The sequence below is a fragment of the Helianthus annuus genome, chromosome 17 (genome assembly GCF_002127325.2).
Source record: "Helianthus annuus cultivar XRQ/B chromosome 17, HanXRQr2.0-SUNRISE, whole genome shotgun sequence".
NCBI lineage: Eukaryota > Viridiplantae > Streptophyta > Magnoliopsida > Asterales > Asteraceae > Helianthus > Helianthus annuus.
In genome coordinates this window covers 192,988,415-193,007,289 of record NC_035449.2, presented here as the reverse complement: position 1 = coordinate 193,007,289, position 18,875 = coordinate 192,988,415, and the positions used below count along the sequence as shown (strand labels likewise).

The window sequence follows — 18,875 nt, the reverse complement described above, 5'->3', positions numbered from 1 at the left end:
CATGTCAGTCTATTCTCATTTCCATGCGGGTATTGCTGGTTGCTGATAGTTCACCTTGACTTTCCCACAAGTCAACCATCATTCACATACATAGCTAGGTGGGTCTTCATGCCCGATCACTGGTACGAGATTCATAGACCCTAACATCTCTCATCAAAACTCAGACGACTGGAATATCGAGGCCGGTGTGCTTTGCTCAACACAAATTCCCTAAAGTTGTTGTATAAGGAGATCCACGTTCGTTCCATGAGGTAGCGAATATCGTCTGACCTGCCCAAGGTTGCTTCTCCATGTCCCGCATGGGTTTAACTTACAATCTCTCTTCCTTCAGTTCTCCAGTTCGAACCGAGCGAGTCTGATCAGGTAAGTTAGAGTCGATAGTGAACTGCAAGCTCATACACGCTTAGGGTCCGTCGTCGAAGTCATTCAAAGGTTCTATCCAGCGAGGCCATCATTTGTTTAGCTCTTTCAAAACCAGGGTACACGGGAGGCTCTTGTGGTCGATCAAAGTAGTGCATTTGGTATCGCCCTAGAAATGCCTCCAATTTGATTCCAAAGACTATGGTTTCCACTGCCATTTGTGACTCATGCAATTCTTCTTGTAAGTCCACTACGGAAGCTATCACCTTCTCGTGTTGCATCAGCGTATAACTGGGACTCTGATTCGAACCATCATGATATACCACTAGATCACCCGTACCCTCGGGTAAAGGCGATGCTCAGTGCATTGTAATGTTGGATTTCAAAAGCGGAAGAGGCGTCCTCCTGTTCTGTCTCCCATGGATACACAACACACTGCTGTGCTAAAGAGGTTAGAGCTGCGCAATCTTTGAAAATCCCGCGATGAATCTGCGTTAGTATCCAGCGAAACCAAGAAATCGCCGCATCCCCGAAGGAAGCCTTGGTGTCAATCAGTTTCTAGTAAAATGGATCCTAGCAAGATCCACGTGTATTCCCACTTCGTTGGTTACATGATCAAAATGTATCTCTCGAATCTAGATGTTACACTAAACACGACTTCGCACGTAATGGCTCCTCCCTCAGGAGCTCTAAAATAATATATGAATGCCGCCCATGATGTTCCTCCCTCCTAGAAATGATCCAAAACGTCATCAATAAACACGATCGATTCATGTGATCCATAGAGCTGCTGGTGTGTTGATTAACTCTAGTCGCACTGGCCGCATTGCGTTCGATATGCCATTTCAGGAACATCCTCCCTTGGACTTCCATCTGATAATAGCTTGCTCGTTAATCAATCCTCGAATGGGAGCTTGTCCCTCGCAACTGGTCAACAGGGTGTTACTACATGGTCGAAGCGAACGGTTCTTGTCTGTCACCTTGCTGAGTTCTCGATACTCAGTACTCATATGAAAAGGCTTATCTTCACGGATATAACTGGGGCTCCCCAAAGCGAAAAAAAAAACTAGGTCCGATAAACTCCTGTCAAACAGTTCCTAAAGTTGTTTAGGCAGTTCCTGCAACCTTCCTGATGTGAGACAATAAGGAGTGCTAGTAATAAGGGTTGCTTCTGGCATGATACCGATCTGATATTCCACCTGACGATGTGAAGGTAATCCTGATAGTTCTTATGGTAGCACATAGGGAGAAATCATGAACAATTGATGGATCCTCTTTTCCGTACTCTTAACATAGTGGGGTAATCCTTTCGTGGACACTTCTGGCCTTCATTGCTGAACTGATGCTAACCCCTGCACCACTCGGATGCTTTATGAAAGACGACAACTTTCTCCTCACATGGTATATCTGCACGATATCTGGATAACCAATCCACACTGACCAGTGCATCAAAACTATCAAGGGCTGTAGATGGTCGATGTCGAACAATTGTCCCACAAGGTCGAGTTTGCATCCAAACAAGCATATGTAGTTTCAATTGGCTTGCATCTGCCGATTCCACAACAGGTTGGTTTCAAGAAGCATCAGGGTCTAACAGAACAAAGACGAAGCGATTAGCTACTCATACTAGCTACCACGTTGCTAAAATCCTGGCGTCACCCACGCCAATCCTAAATGCTCTTCCACGAACACCACTTCTAGTGTTGTTGTTTTCGTTACGAGAATTCCCAGTACTGTTGTCATCCCCTTGGTTGTTGTCTTGAATTATCAACGGCCAATCCATGTCGTAGGCACATTCATTTCCATACCGTAGGCTACGATTACAAGTACCTTGATGTTGCCATGACTGTTGACTCTAATGTCGTTGCTTGAAATAGAGCCCTACGATCTTCACCAACCAAGTCCATCTTTTCACATTCTGGGCCACGTCCTGATGTGCTTCTCACTGTGCTGGTAGTCACTCATTCCACACTATAATCTGTTGTCATCACTTATGTTCTGATTGATTCGTAAGAGTCGACTCCCAAAAGTCGCTGACTAGAGTTAAGGATTCAATTGGGGTTAATTCGCTGGTGTTAGTTGTCGGTAATCTGGGTCGTCCAAATACGGAGGTCAGTAAAGTACTATGCTCATCTTCTTGTCCATCGATCTAGTAAGTTGATTGAGTGATACACAGTATGTTTCCAGAATGTTGCAGAGGTGATCACACTTCGGGTTCTAAGCATCAATACAATAAGTTCCAGCAAACAGAGAGAAGTGAGGAAAGTATAGTTCAATCATTTGACGCTGAGCCATCCAACTCAGGGACGTTCGTACTAGCACCTAACATTATACACAGTTCGCTAGGCGTTCAGATGTGTGATCAGGTGATACTCGATAGCATCGAGATTCGTAAGGATTCAGAAAGGGTGAAAAGATCATGTTCGAGTAGGAGACAATCACTGCTATGACTCCTATAGACTGCTGAGTTCTAACATAACATCAATTAACAGAGCGGAACCCTTTTCACACTTGTCAAGTTTCACTGATACTCACATGCACCCCATATTATTATTATGTGTGCACCCACAATAATAATCCAATTTGCATGTTCATCTCAGCTCCACTCAATTCGTGTTAGAAAGGTTCCCCGAATTCAAGCAATAAAGTACAACACAGACCATGAAAGTTCAAGGAAAGTTGCACTCTTAAAACACATAACGTGGATTATCATCATATAAGTTCATACTTTTGTGCCAAGTGTACATTCACATGTAATGTTATCTAATAGTAAATATTAGAGATAATGTGCAATAGTAAACAAGAGACGAACCTTGCAGTCTGGAGCTGAGTGTCATGGTCGATTTCGGATCAGTTCGGTTATAGTCTGGTTTTATAAAAACGTTTTAAAACCAAGTTCACTATAACCAGTGGCTCTGATACCAAACTGTCACACCCTCAAATTACCACCTAGGGAGTGTCCTTGTTAGGCGTGTGACTACTAGCAATGAGCCACTAATTACATTGAATCACAAGTTGTAATAAAGTTCCATCATTTAAGTAATAACAATTCCAATCATAAGTTATTACAAAATCACAAGTTCAGCGGAAGCATTAAAGTAACATAAGGTAAATACGAATTCAATCATAATAAATAAGTATTTGACAAATAATCCCGTTAGTATGACCATGACCACTCTTGCTCTCCAGCCAGCAAGCTCCTGTTTCAATCACCTAACGACCTGCGAGCATGTAACAAGTGTATTAGACGAAGCTGGCGAGTCCACAGTTTAAGAAAACGTTTGTTACCAGATGAATGTTAAACGGTTCAATAACCAATGCAAGTAATATTGTTAATATCTCAATTCCGAACAAGACGGCTCCTGAAATACATGACTGCCCTTCCCACGTACTCCTATCTAGTACTGGGCCATGACTGGGTCATTAGTTCACATCCGTCCTACCTAGGAGCGGTGTGAGGGTGCCAAACCTAAGTAGCGCTACAAACTAATACCCGTTACCCTCCAGGTAACATAATAAGGGACTTACAAAAATGATAGGTGAGAATATTAACCAATATACCCGTTTTTACCCAAAAGACTTATCCCTCAACGGGATACCCACTGACTGTCCCCAACCACTGGGACGCATGCTCGAATGTAGTGAACTCACCTTCGGTTTGCTCGGTAGGACTAATTACTTGTTTAACAGTCAGTCATGAACGTCCTAACACAGTTACCGACAACAATCAGTTTTGAATGCACATACACTAGATATTTCATGCACATGTAACACACGTATTATCATACGTACTGTAACCGTTGACCATTCAATGAAATCAGCGACATACATCATAATATCACATAGTCACGTATTATATATTTGAGTCACATATATTTCACATAATTCGTCGCGTCTCAAGCTAACGTTTAACAAGTCGTTACATAAACCAATTAAACTGTGCGGCCCAACGGAACAGGCCCAAAAACGACACATAATGACTACGTCATCCTCAACATCGACAGAACTATTAGATTGATCAAAATAACAATCATTTATCATGCCAATTCACAATTATACAATAGTTGAGGTTTTCATAGCAATATTACTGATCAACATGGATCCTAATAATTCTCAATATAATCAAAACACCTTTGCACTCAATCCACATTCTAACTGTTACTAAACTATAATCATCATAATTACCATATTAGTATTAATGACCACTTGGGCCCAAGTCCTCCGTTCAGCCCAAGACTAATACCTATATTAAGTGTGCGCCCCAAATAAGTTATCCTAAAGCTGAGTATGAATTAATTTGAATCAGAATGGTGGCCGACACACTAGTTACAACCACACATGAGTCTGATGTCATGAATTGATATTATGAAGAAACAAATCACAATCAAATGAAATCTGAGGATTTTTTTTTTTATAATCGTGGCCGACCATTATAATCAAAGTATTATCTTATTGGGCCGCTCGATGTGTATGAGTATTGGGCCGAGAGAAAGTTCTGATAAGTTATCAACATATTTGACTTAAATGTCCAACAAGTATGTGGACTATCTTTTAAGCAACGAAGTTTTCAACCCTAACTATCTCCATGTATTAAAGATTTGCACCATATCAATCATTCACAATAATAACAACTGATTTAATCATATATTCGATTATACTTGTACGATTCATAGCATCACAGTATCTCTTCTTAATACACACATAAATACACCTGGTAGTCAAGATCACACATGATAATATCATCACCATTAATAATTAGTTGCACACATATTAAATTATTAACAATCACATGTGCACAATTCTCATGCAAACTTGAATATTATGGCCGACAACATGAAGTGTTTATTATCAGATTGGCTGCACTTTCAAGGCATATCCCAATATATCAACATCAACCTCCACATGGCCGAAACCCTAGTTTGCATTCTAACTCACCCTCTAATCATGCCATCAAATAACATTCGCAGAATCATAGAACTTTCCTTAATTCACGTATAACACATAATCGAGATCATTCAAGGATGTGAATCACACAACCTATTCGTGTTCGGTCCTACACATGCATTAACAATAACAATCAAACAATGGTAAACACTAACCGAGAGGGATCGCATGCGAGGAAAGGTCAAGCCGAGAGGAGGAGGGCTTCGAGTTGTGAGGGTCTGCCATCGATCATCCAAGGAGAAGAAGTTAGGGTTTGCGATTCCATTTGTTTGTGTGATAATGAGAATCACGTATGCCCTCCCTTATGTGCGCATGTTGTCGAGTAAGTGGGCCAGGCCCGCTTACGTTTCGTTGTGGGCTCAGGGGAGTTGGACTGCAATTAAGAATCACGATCCGCAACCATGAAGTTGTGACTTGGAACCAAAAGTGGGGTAATGTTTTGACTTTAATAACATATAACATGTAACAATTGATATGATTACACACTCACTAAGTGTGTGGCTGTCCTGACATGTTTAGCACTAAACGTACAACAACGTACATTACACAACCATTAATAATCGAGTACAACCAAGTTAATCAATTGGCGTTTGTCCAAATGACATAGCATACGCCTAGTTGTAGCATAGAATAGAACGTGCAATACTACGGTACGAGCTAGGTGTTAAAAGATCAAGCGATGCCAGCCTAGAAAGCACGCATTTTCACATCATCCCCAACAAAGAAATTTCGTCCCGAAATTTGACATGTAATCCAAAAGCGGCGACGTATCGGATCAGGATGACTGTGGATTTCCCTCGGGTGCCACATATATAGTGAAAGTGTAAAATACAATATCCCTTAACATACAATACGTACGATATAGTGAAATCGCATGTTATAAAATAGCATAGATGAAATCGCATGTGATAATTTTGATGAAATTGCATGTTGGTTTTTTGTAACAGTGTCGCATGTGATAATTTTGATGAAATCGCATGTTGGTTTTTTGTAACAATTTCGCATGTGGTAATTCTGATGAAATCGCATGTTAAAAAACCAACATGCGAAATTGTTACAAAAAACCAATATGCGATTTTAATGTGGGATGAAGATCTGACGGCTGAGATGAGCGCGCACATATTGTACGATAAGGCATATTGTACGTTAACCTGACCCTATATATATATATATATATATATATATATATATATATATATATATAGGGGAATGCTAAAATGAGAACCACCTCGAGTTGTAAGAACCGTGAGAACTACACCGTAGGGGGCGCGGTGGACCAAATTTTTTTTCATGGACGTAGATGCATGTATATAAACACCATTTGTAAAAAAAAAAATTCAAAAAAAAATGTCGTGTGTGTAGTTTTGAGCGCCACAAGTTTGTGTTTACGGGACCCGTAAATCTGGTCGGAAAATTTACGGGTCCTGTAAACACAAACTTGTGTTGCTCAAAACTACACCCACGACATTTTTTTTTGAATTTTTTTTTACAAATGTTGTTTTTATACATGCATCTACGTTTCTGAAAAAAAAAATTTGGTCCACCAAGGCCCGGATCAAAAAGTTCTCGCGGTTCTTACAACTCGAGGTGGTTCTTATTTTAGCGCAATTCTATATATATATATATATATATATACACACATATATATTTGTGTGTGTGTATGGAGAGTTATGTGTCTTATGTCCAAGGCTTGATGCAACGCTACTATCGAGCCGAGAGTCTTACTAGAAGTAGCCTCTCTATTCGTATGGGGTAGAGGTAAGGTTGTGTGTATCTTACCTTCCTTAGACCCAATTTAGTTTTGCTATTGGTGAGATTTACTGTAACACCCCGCCTCGATTAGTGCTGATGTTTCACACTTACCATCAATTTAAAACCAAAATCTTACAACGGTTTCAAAAGGAAACATACGTCTAAAGTTTCAACCACTCAGAATGTTTATTTAACTTTTTGTCTTACAATCCCTATACTTTAACTCCCTTCACACATTTCCCCGATTCCCAAGAGTACCTACTTAACAATAAGAAGAAACAACAAAAAGAAATACGACTGAGCCCAAAAATTGCCCAGTAATGGAGAAAACAATAGCAATAACAATATAACGATAAGAACGATATGATACCATACGATGAACTGTCAATGATGAATTAGTGCGATAACAATGACAATGTAACGTTAAGATCAATATTACGCGGTGATCAACCAATGATGAGTCAATACGATAACTTCTAAGTGGAAATACCAATGTGAGCCAATGTCAATAAACAATATGTACATTAGCTGCAGACTAATGCACCAATATGTAAAGTGTATGTGGGCACACACACCTATCCCAATACAATTACAATAACAACAATATCCTAGGATCAATCCATACGCCTCTCAATAATCCATAAACCAATAATAAATTCCAATATAGAGACGACGTGCACTAATCGCACCGTCATGGATGGTGCACGTCATCGATGCTGATGATGACGCCCTATGTCCCAATAGGTGGATGTGCTTGGGTATTAAGGTCAATAAAACGGTACACTTAAGACAAGACAACTAGTACAATAATGCACTTCTATGACAATAATCAATGATCAATGAGAACATGCGAGAATGAGCTTAAGGAATTAATCTATCGCATGTGAATCCATGGCAACAATTTAATTCAATACTTCATACTATAACTAATAGAAAGCAACGATAATGGTTCGATGAACTAGACACTTTGAGTACAATAACGAAATAAACGCTACGAGTAACAGATCAAAGAATCTGTACCTGAAAAAGTGTGTATTGAAAACATAAGACAAAATCTTTAAGCATGTATCACACCATACTTGCCATGTTCCCATATTATAATAGGAATAATGGATTTTAATAATCTTAAGGAATAATGGAATTTAATAATCCCAACTTTCACCAGTTGGCCGGCAACGGACCCAACTTCAAAAATAATCACTGGCGGTCCCAACTTTTGACATTTTGTAAAACATTGGACCCTTGCTAACACCGTCCAAGGGATGTTAGTGGTGACCGCCAGTGGTCCAATGTTTGAAGTTGGGACCACCCTCTCCTCCTCTCCCAGCAAGGGTCCAATGTTTTACAAAATGTCAAAAGTTGGGACCGCCAGTGGTTATTTTTGAAATTGGGTTCGTTGTCGGCCAACTGGTGAAAGTTGGGATTATTAAATTCCATTATTCCTAATCTTAACTATTGGCCGGTAATGGTCCCAACTTAAAAAATAACTAGTTTTGGTCCCACCTTTTCATGTATTGTAAACCAATAGACCTTTACTAAGCCGAAAAGGATAATGGGACAAAAAGAAATTAAGGCCCTGTTAGTAAAAATCCATTAGTTTACAATTTGTGAAAAGGTGAGACCACCACTGGTAATTTTTGAAGTTGGGACCATTGCCGGCCGACGGCTAATAGTTTGGATTATTAAAACCCATCATTCCATTATCATATATAGTCATTTTGTCGCAATTGTTATTTAGCTGTTTGTTTACCTCTTAATGGAGTTCAGACCTTTTACTGGTTCAACACTTGATGGTTCAGACTGTTTGTTTTCACGAGCAGATGTAAGAATGGTTCAGACATTTGCCTCTGAATGGTTAAGATTTATATGGTTAAGACCTCTAATTTGAATTGATCAGGCAATGCCCCTGGGAGCAGGGTCCAATGGGCGGCAGCCCCTGGCGAGGTCCAAGGGGCAGAGCCCTGGCTGGGGTCGAAATGAAAATTTGTCATAAATTTTCAGACAAAAAAATCAAGGCAGTTTCAATGCAGTTTGATTAAAATTCGAACATAACTGCCAGAGGCAGTTATCTGCAAAACACCCTCAAAATTCCCAGACGGTTTTTCTGATCATTCTTCTTCCTGGTTCACAAAAATTCGCAGACAAAAATAACATACCCTGGTTCTATTCTCGAAAAAACAGAGTTGTATCCGATGGAATTATTCGGGTGAACAACCGAAATAATTTGATCTGAGAGTGACATCAGCCTCTCTATTTATCTTCTTTTTCATGATATTTCGGTGAAAAATTGTTGAAAACGAAGTTGTATTCAAATAGTGACAAACAAAAGCGGTTATGAACGAAAACCATCCGTACCAATATCCGTATTGAAGTAACTGATACCGACGTTCATTAATTTAATTTGATTTTTCATTAATTACTTGTTTTCATGAAAAAAAAAGTTGAATTATTTTTTTTTCAAGTACATAGAGTATTTTTTTGCATTATATAGCTATACAGGCGTCGGATGTGCCGTGTGTTCTTTCTTATGACTTTTATCAATATAAAACATGTGTCATATTCTTTTAGGCATATCAAAACTTTATATTTGGTTTTTCTTTTTCGCTTGCTTTAGCAAGTGTATCTACCTTAACAAATCAAACAATGGCGATTGAATTACTGTCGTGTAGCGCGGGGTAATCCCACTAGTTATTTATAAAGTTAAAAAAAATGGTTCCAAATTTCAAGATAAGTCGGAGTTAGGTTAATATGTTTGTTTTCGCTATGTTTATTGTTCATATTAGAACAACTCATATTGCTACAAATTTACCATTGACAATGTTCTGCTGTTCGAGTGCTCGAGCCGCAGAGATTACAAGATTTTGTGCTTGCCACCCATATACACCAACATGCCGTCATTGTGATTCCAAGGTTGGGTGGTGTGGTATAAAATTTATAGAGTCTTTATCATGCCACATCAGCGCCACATAATCAAGGGTTTTTATCGTTAACTTATACGGTATGGGTTAAGGGTATAACACCCTTTTAAAGCCCTTTTATATATAAAAAATTAAAATAAAAAAGAAATTACAAAAAACAGAATTTGATTTGTTTAATAAATGTCGCCCTCATCACCATCCCTATAGCGTTCATCAAAGAGTTGACGAAATTGCCCATAACCCCCTGTCAAGGAAATGAGGAAGGGGCGCCATGGAGCGCCAAAAATAATGAGGTGGCAGGGGGCGCTGAGCCACACTGCCTAGTCTTGGACTCTTGGAGTAACCTTGTTTCGTTTGTATTTCTCATTTTCAAAAGGTAAATATAAACGGCAATCTATATATTTATATGTTGATTTTATCGATAGACACATAGTTATTAACAATGTGTTATAGGTTTGATTGTGTTCATCTATGTTGATTGCAACATAGATTATTAATTTTTTTAAATAATCTACGGGTATATCTATTTAATTAGTAAAAGCTTCAGATTTGAACAAAACTTTTAAAAACAATCGAAACCGTTCAAGATATGCTCCAAATTTTGATATCTTGACTTATTAATAAAACACGACGGTTAGCAAACAAATAGAAATAGGGCTGCAAACGAACCGAAAAAACATGAACAAGACCTTGTATGTATTCGTTTATTAAAAAATATATGTGTTTACGAACCGTTCATGAACACTTATCGAACGAGATTCTATGTTTGTGTAAGGAAATGAACTTGTTCGTGTTCGTTTGTTAATTTTAGGCAACGAACAAAAACGAACGTTGACGAACACAAATGAGCACAAATTAATGTTTATGAACACAAATGGAAACAAGCGTACACAAACAATCCTTCATGAACATAATATATAATACACGGACACTTATTAGATATTTAATTTCTCAGAATTTTGAAGTATTTAAATAAATGTAAAAACTAATAACACTAATGAACTATCATACACAAACGAACATGTCACCGAATGTTCACGAACATAAACGAACGAACGCGACCTCTGTTCGTGTTCGTTTGTTTAATAAACAAATGAACACAAACGAACTTTCCGCCAAACGGTTCACGAACTGTTCGTCGAACGTTTGGTTCGTTTGCAGCCCTATAAAACCATATTCGTGTTACTTTGATATTAAAGTTCTTAGGATGCATGCTTTTATAAGTAGATAACATGTGACCACGAAAGAGAATTAAGAATCCATCATTAGTGCTCTAGTGGTAGCTATGAGTATTTAAATTCCACCTATGATGAGCCCGGGTGAGTTTTTTCCTCCAGATTTCAAGTCCAAGTCCGGGTGATAGGGGTTTTTCATTGAGAGGTTTAAATTGGGGATCTATTGTGCGAGTGGGCTCTCTAGCCTGAACCCGGTTAAGACAATGTATGCTAAACCTCCCGACATTCACAAATAATTTACACCTCTAAAAAAACGAAAGAGAATTAAGATGTTTAAACATTTGTCAATGATGATTATATATAATATAATATAATATAATATAATATAATATAATATAATATAATATAATATAATATAATATAATATAATATAATATAATATAATATAATATAATATAATATAATATAATATGAATGATGACTATATAGTAGCTTATATAATATTTATAAGATCGAATAAAAACAGGTCTTAACATACAAATTAGAGCATCACCAATAGAGTTATTTTTAAGCATTTTTAAAGAAAGAGAAAATGATGTGGATGAGAGAGATGATGAATTGAAGGAGACAGAATGTGCATGTGTATGTGAGTAAAAATGACAAAAAATGAGTTATGTGAGTGGGGTGAAGAGAGAGGAGAAATAAATGATATTTTTATTGTTTGTGAGTAGGTCATGAGAGAGAATGGTTTTTATTGGTTGGGCAAGTGCCTATGTGTCATCTAAAAACATCACCTAAATATTTATCTATTGGTGATGCTCTTAGGGTGAAGGGGGTGCTCACCTAATAGGTGAGTCCCCTCTCTTACGCCAAACCAATCCCCGTGTGCCACGTCAACTCCCCTCTTAAACTCCCCTAACACCCCAATTTGATGGCGCCACTCCCCTCTTAGGTGAATTGGGTTTTTTTTAAAAAAAAAAAAAAAAAAAAAGAAAAACTGTGATTGGTCACTCCCTCTCTCTCTCCTCCCTCTCTCTTCGGTGAGCCGCCACCGGCTTCCCTCCTTCTCTCCTCCCCGATTTCATTTACCGAAGGGTTGGCGGTGTCTTACCGCCTTCCTTCTCTCCACCCCGCTTCGGTTTACCGAAGACGCCCCGAAGGGCCTTAGGTTCTATCTACTTAAGTATGATTTTTAATTGCAAAATATAAAAATCGTGAATTTACTCTAGTAGAGTAATTATGATAATTACTCTAGAGTAATTATGATCTAGTAGTGTAAAAACATATTTTTTTTTTAGATTTTGTGACTAAAAAATATGGGTTTGACTAAAAAGATCTCTTTCACTTTTGACGTTAAGCCCAATTTATATGTTAAGAGTTATTTATACCGAAACCTAACTCTATATAATATAATATAATATTTGCACTAGCTACTTAAAAGTAAGATAATTAAATTAAATATGACTTTTGTTAGCTACTTAAAAGTAAGATCATTAAATTAAGGAATAATGGAATTTAATAATCCCAACTTTCACCAATTGGTCGACAACGAACCCAATTTCAAAAATAACCACTGGCGGTCTCAACTTTTGACATTTTATAAAACATTGGACCCTTGCTGGGAGAGGAGGAGAGGGTGGTCCCAACTTCAAACATTGGACCATTGGCGGTCACCACTAACATCCCTTGGACGGTGTTAGCAAGGGTCCAATGTTTTACAAAATGTCAAAAGTTGGGACCGTCAGTGGTTATTTTTGAAGTTGGGTCCATTGCCGGCCAACTGGTGAAAGTTGGGATTATTAAATTCCATTATTCCTTAAATTAAATATGACTTTTGGTTTATGATTAAAAAATAAATATAAACGAAATATACGGATACCTATCATGGGTTTCATGCACTTCCAATAAATTTGTAACTATTTTTCATTTATTGGCAGGAAGGTACGACAGAAGACAACAAGGAAATCAAGTGAAAATTTAGGATGAATGTTTGGCGGGATGAAGTCCATGAGACTATTAAGATTACCTTTTATTTTATTTTTTCCTTTATTTCTAAACGGGCACACACCTAGATAGCGTTTGGTATGAAGGAATGAGAGGTGGAATGGAATGAACCATTGAGAGGGAATGAAGAAAAGAGTGTTTGGTTGGTCGATGGAATGGAATCGTCCATTCCAAAATGCATTCCATTCCCTCAAAATCATTCCATCCCTTCCCCCTATTTTTTTTCCATTCCATTCCCTCTTCACCCTTCATTAACAACACAACAACTCACTATCGTTGCCACCACCCACCACCACTGTCATCCGCCGCCGTCACCCGCCTTCGCCGCCACCCACCACCGCAGCCGCCCGCCATTGCCGTCACCCGCCACCCACCTCCATCCTCGCCACCGCCGCCATCCACCATCGCCGTTGCCACCTCCGATCACCTCCACCACTCACCTTCGATCATCGCCGCCACCACCTCCGATCACCGCCGCCGTCGCCACCCACCTCCGTCATCGCTATCAACCACCACCACCGCTACCACCTGCCACCACCGTCGCCACCGCTACCACCTCTGACCACCGCCCGCCACCGCTACCACCTCTGCCACCACCGTCGCCACCGCTACCACCTCTGCCACCGCTATCACCACCCACCATCGCTGCCCATCATTGACCACCGCCATCCGATTTTATTCCTTCGTCTTTTCTCGCATACCAAACAACAAAAAGTAATGGTTCATTCCATTCTCACATGGTAACCAAACAAGACATGGAATGGTAATAATCAATTCCATTACCTCATCCATTCCATTACCTCGTCCATTCCATTCCCTCGTCCATTCCATTACCCCATACCAAACAGGCCACTCTCTTAAATCTACACTTATATCTTCTTTTTTATTTTTTTAAATTAAACTTCATTAAAAAAAACGCCTCCGACCCAAACGGGCAAAAGACCAAACAAAAACATGGACTATAATCATTTATGACTTAGAGAGAAACATCTTAATATCGCTAGACTATAGACTCTTTATTTATTTGTGTTAAATAGATTAACTTCATTGAAATGCTCTTACAATTATGTAATTCAAGACATGTTAACAAGTCAATGACAATTTTCAAGTTGTGACTGAGTTGTGTAATCAAGTTTTAAACGAGTTTGGAAGTTAAATGCATTGATGGGTTATAACTTCTAAGAAAAACAGGTTGTGACTGAGCTGTAATCAAGTTTTAAACGAGTTCGAAACTTAAATGCATTGATGGGTTATAACTTCTAAGAAAAACAGGTTGTGACTGACCTGTAATCAAGTTTTAAACGAGTTCGAAACTTAAATGCATTGATGGGTTGTAACTTGTTATAAAAAGTATAAACGGGTTAGAATGAAAATCATTAAAACTCATGTATTAATTCACAAGTTGCCCAAACACATAACTATTTGCATTAACAAAGTCAACAAATATTTTGCAATTAAAAAATAAGCAAAAGTACTATTTTGACCCTTTCCCCACCACCACCCCCATTGAATTAAACCACCATCTTCCTCATGAGAAAAAAGCCTGTAAATTTAATGAACTCATGGACTTCTCTTGATACCACATTCAACCTATATAAAGAAATTTAAAAAAAAAGTACAACTATTATTGCCATTTGTACAACTAGCTTTTATCATATATCTTCTTAACCTATTTCCATTCTTGTTTTTGCTGCTTCCACACCAACATGTTGCATACTTGCATATCATCCACCATCAATGCCTTCATTTAGGAATTCAAATTCAAGAACAAGAATGGAAATAGTCATTATATGACTACATTCATAAGAAAAAAAAAACAACAAAAATATTAAAAATGATTAAAAAAAAACATGCAAATTGTAAAATCTTGATCAAGAAACAGGATCTTGAAATCATGTGTAGTGAAAAAGATTGAGAATTTTCAATTGTGAAGTGGGTTTGGACCAGATGGGACTAATCTTTTTGCTACACCGTATCTTGGGTCGATTTCTTCCGGCGACGGTGGTTGTGGTGGTAGTGGTGGGAGAGGTGGTGGCCGGAGAAGGTGGAGTCTTTGGGATTGGAAGGAGGGAGGAGGTGGGTTTTTTGGGGTGGATATGGTGGTGGGGCAATGTTGATCATGGTGGGGATGAGGGTGGTGGAGGGAAGTTTCCGGCGAATCGGTGGCTGTGGCGGTGGTGGTAACTATGTGGAGGAGTAAGAGTAGGAGAAGAACTTTCCGGCGAGTTAATGAGAGAAAGTTCTTCATTTTGTTGGGAGAGATGGTTGGTTATGTTATGATGAAGGGAGTATTTATAAGACCTAAGGATGATCTTGTAACTAATTTATAATTTAATGAATCACCCTCATTTATTTTTTTAATCTCTTTAAAAAATATATACAAAAAAATAATTTCTTTAAAAGTTATATACCAACTTAGTGATACTAACATACTAACTACTAACCTGTTAGAGAAATCATGGGTGTGGTGAGTGATGAACATTTCCACTAAAATCCACCACTAGGATGGAACAAAGCTCGATAACGTGACGGAACTTGATTGGATGTTGTGAGTGATAAGTGAGTGGTAAGTGATGGGCGCCCCTAACCCTCTCTTAGTATCATCATAAACATACGCCGATAAAAAAATGTTTGGGAAAAAATGAAATAGTCAAAGTGATAAATGTGTATAAGAAAAAAACAAGTGTCAAACCCTCATGTTGGGATAAGGCGTAAAACCGTAAAAAAGAGTAATGTCAACACATCGTCGTATTTTCGTGTGTTAAAGGGAGTGTTGATAACTATACAATGGTTAAAATCACTACTATTTTTAGAGTCGGACTAATACTCGGGTCGAGAACCATCTATTTAACCGGTCTGGTTAAGTACTTTTAAACTTCCATTGTTGGGTCGATCAAATATGGGTTGGGCCGGTTGCATCGACAAAGTGGATTGTGGTTGACAAGTTTTCAAATTTGTTTATTCTTTTCTTTTAAAATCTCATTGCATCAACAAAGTGGATTGTGGTTGACAAGTTTTCAAATTTGTTTATTATTATTTTTTTAAATCTCATTTACTGATTTGTATGTTATTTCAGAATTTGTATTTTATTTATTTCAAACTTTCATAAATTGTTCAAAATCAAATTCAGAACAAAAGATAACATAGTCTTCATATTTTGTTTTTATTTACTTGTATGCGTGTACACATATAATTTTCAAACTATTTATTATTTACTTGTATGCGTGCAGACATATAATTTTCAAACTATTTATATAATTTTCAAACTATTTATAACTAGAAGTAAACATGCGTACGTTGCGAAGCGCTAAATCGTCAAAAAAAATAATAAAAAAAAAATAACGTCCTGGAAACATTAATAAAGAAAACTATAACCTTTACATAAACTCACCCCGCAACTTTGCGGACGTCAAATTATGGAAAGTTGATGTCGAATATGTATACAACTTTCACGAATCACGACACGTACGTAAGTGCTTAGATAGTTTGTACATTATCACATCGCAACTCCGTATTTAACGAAATTTATACTGAAATGTAGATATAAGTATGAGGACGGTGTATTCTGAATTTTATAAAGTATAAGTTACAATTGAAAAACAAAAAATAAAAAGTTTATGAGCAGTACATGTGTCAACATGTAGTTGCCCAAATAGTTAGAAAAAAAATATATTTGAAAAATGAATGATTTAAATGGTAAATTTATTTAAAGTGAATCTTAATATGATTTGTATCAATTGCATACAGTCCATTTTCACTATTCAATGGAAAGTGAAATGCACTCATAAGCTTTATTTGCTAATTGTTGTTACATTAATTGTTGTTACATTAATATCATCCAATTTTTTAACCAGTCGTCTGACTTGTGAACTAGAAAAACAAATTATTTAATGATCAATTCGGTTATGAAAATATTGGATTGTTTATAGAATAGCAAGTTATTCAACTTTATAAAATTCCAAGTCTAAATAGAAAAATAACTATTATTTAATAGTATTATCCCTTGTTATTTATTAAAGATAAGTTCTTTATGGAGTAGGATCAAATACAAACCACATTTCGCATACAAACTGTAAAAACTATTTAAAAAGTGTCACGTGTCATCCAACCAATTATAGAGAATGATAAAATAATATCCTAAATAATATCAATTATATTGAATTCTCTATAAATATGCTAAAAAGCAATTAATTCTTTATTTGGATATTCATTTTGTTTTCAATGTGCTGATTAAGAAAAGTGCTGATATCATTCAAATATGTGCTAAAATCAATTATCTTGATTAATTTTCATGTGCTAATATTATTCAAAAGTGCTACTTTTATGTATGTATTGTTTTTGTATGTGCTAATTTAACTTTTTTTTAAGTGCTAGGATCTGTTCTTACGGTTTGTAAATCTTTAAATACCTCTTATTAGGGATGTGCAGATGAAACCGCATCGATATTGTCACACCCTCAATTTCCACTTAAGGGGTTTCATTGCGAGGCGCGTGACAAAACAGGATCCAAGACACTAGTCATATAGATTGACCTTTATATGAATAAAATTCGTTTTCAAACCATAAATGAAAATGTGGAAGCGTAAAGTAAATGTAAAGTAAAACCGCGCGCAAAGCAAATGCCCAAAATACATAAACAATGTTCATTTACTATGAGTCCCAAACAAGATCCAGATCACAGTGATAGTGTCACACCCTCAAATTCCACATGCGGAGTTCTACCGCGAGACATGTGACAAACCAGGATCATAGTCATTAGTCATATTGAACGATCACTATATGGGTTTAAAAACAATATTTTCCTGTTTGCTCATTCACGAGAAAATATTGTTTATACAAATTTGTTGCAGAAGCGTAAACAATTACAAAATCATAATAGCTAATGTAGTTTAAAGTTGTGTGTAAATATTTGATGAAAACACTGCGACTCCAAGATGCATCCTGGTCCTGATGTGTGCTACCTTAGCAACCTGAGAAAGACATGCAAGAACAAGTGTCAACACATAATTGATACGTGGTTGAAAACCGGTGATCGTTTATGCTTAAGTTGATGTTTTTACGTAGATTTTAATCTTAAACAGCCTACTTTCAATGGTATATTTTTTTACGTAGTTTATGCTTAAGTTGATGTTTTTACGTAGATTTATAATACGAGTGTTTTCATGTTTTAGCATAATCGTATAATTTGCCTTAGGAAAGGCATATGTTTTGAAATAGAAAAATAACTATGAGCACATAAAAGTTATTTTGATAATTTAACACATAAATCAAGTATGGTCAAGTATGATGCTTAACTATAGACTAGGTCAAAAGCATGGCAATTTTCCTAATTCCCTATAGTTATGGCTCTGATACCAATCTGTCACACCCCAACTGATGACGGAAACATCGGAGTGAGACGAACAAGATTGCTCGAGACTTCATAACACTAAATATGACAAGTATTTAATAAACATTTTCATTTCATTGCTAATATCAATTACATTGTTTGAAATCGAATACAACAAGTTGAAACAAAATGAATTACATTACAACAAGTATTTAAAGTTTAAAATGCGTTTCTAGGCATCCTACTAAGTTCCGTGCATCATCATCATCATCATCATAATCCTGCAACATGTTTTAAAGTATAGTTTAATACAAAAGTATTGGCGAGTATACAAGTTTTGGAATACTAGCATATAAGTATAAAAGATTGTCTCAAATCCAACATGGCGATTTA

At 37.1% G+C, this 18,875-nt stretch overlaps 1 protein-coding gene across 1 annotated transcript; it reads right to left on the bottom strand.

The window, feature by feature from the left end:
* Positions 1 to 15,074: 15,074 nt before the first annotated feature.
* On the bottom strand, positions 15,075 to 15,401 carry LOC110882978 (CLAVATA3/ESR (CLE)-related protein 10-like). The gene has a single exon (XM_022130849.1). The coding sequence runs from the start codon at positions 15,399 to 15,401 to the stop codon at positions 15,075 to 15,077; it is 327 nt and encodes a 108-aa protein (XP_021986541.1).
* Positions 15,402 to 18,875: the final 3,474 nt, after the last annotated feature.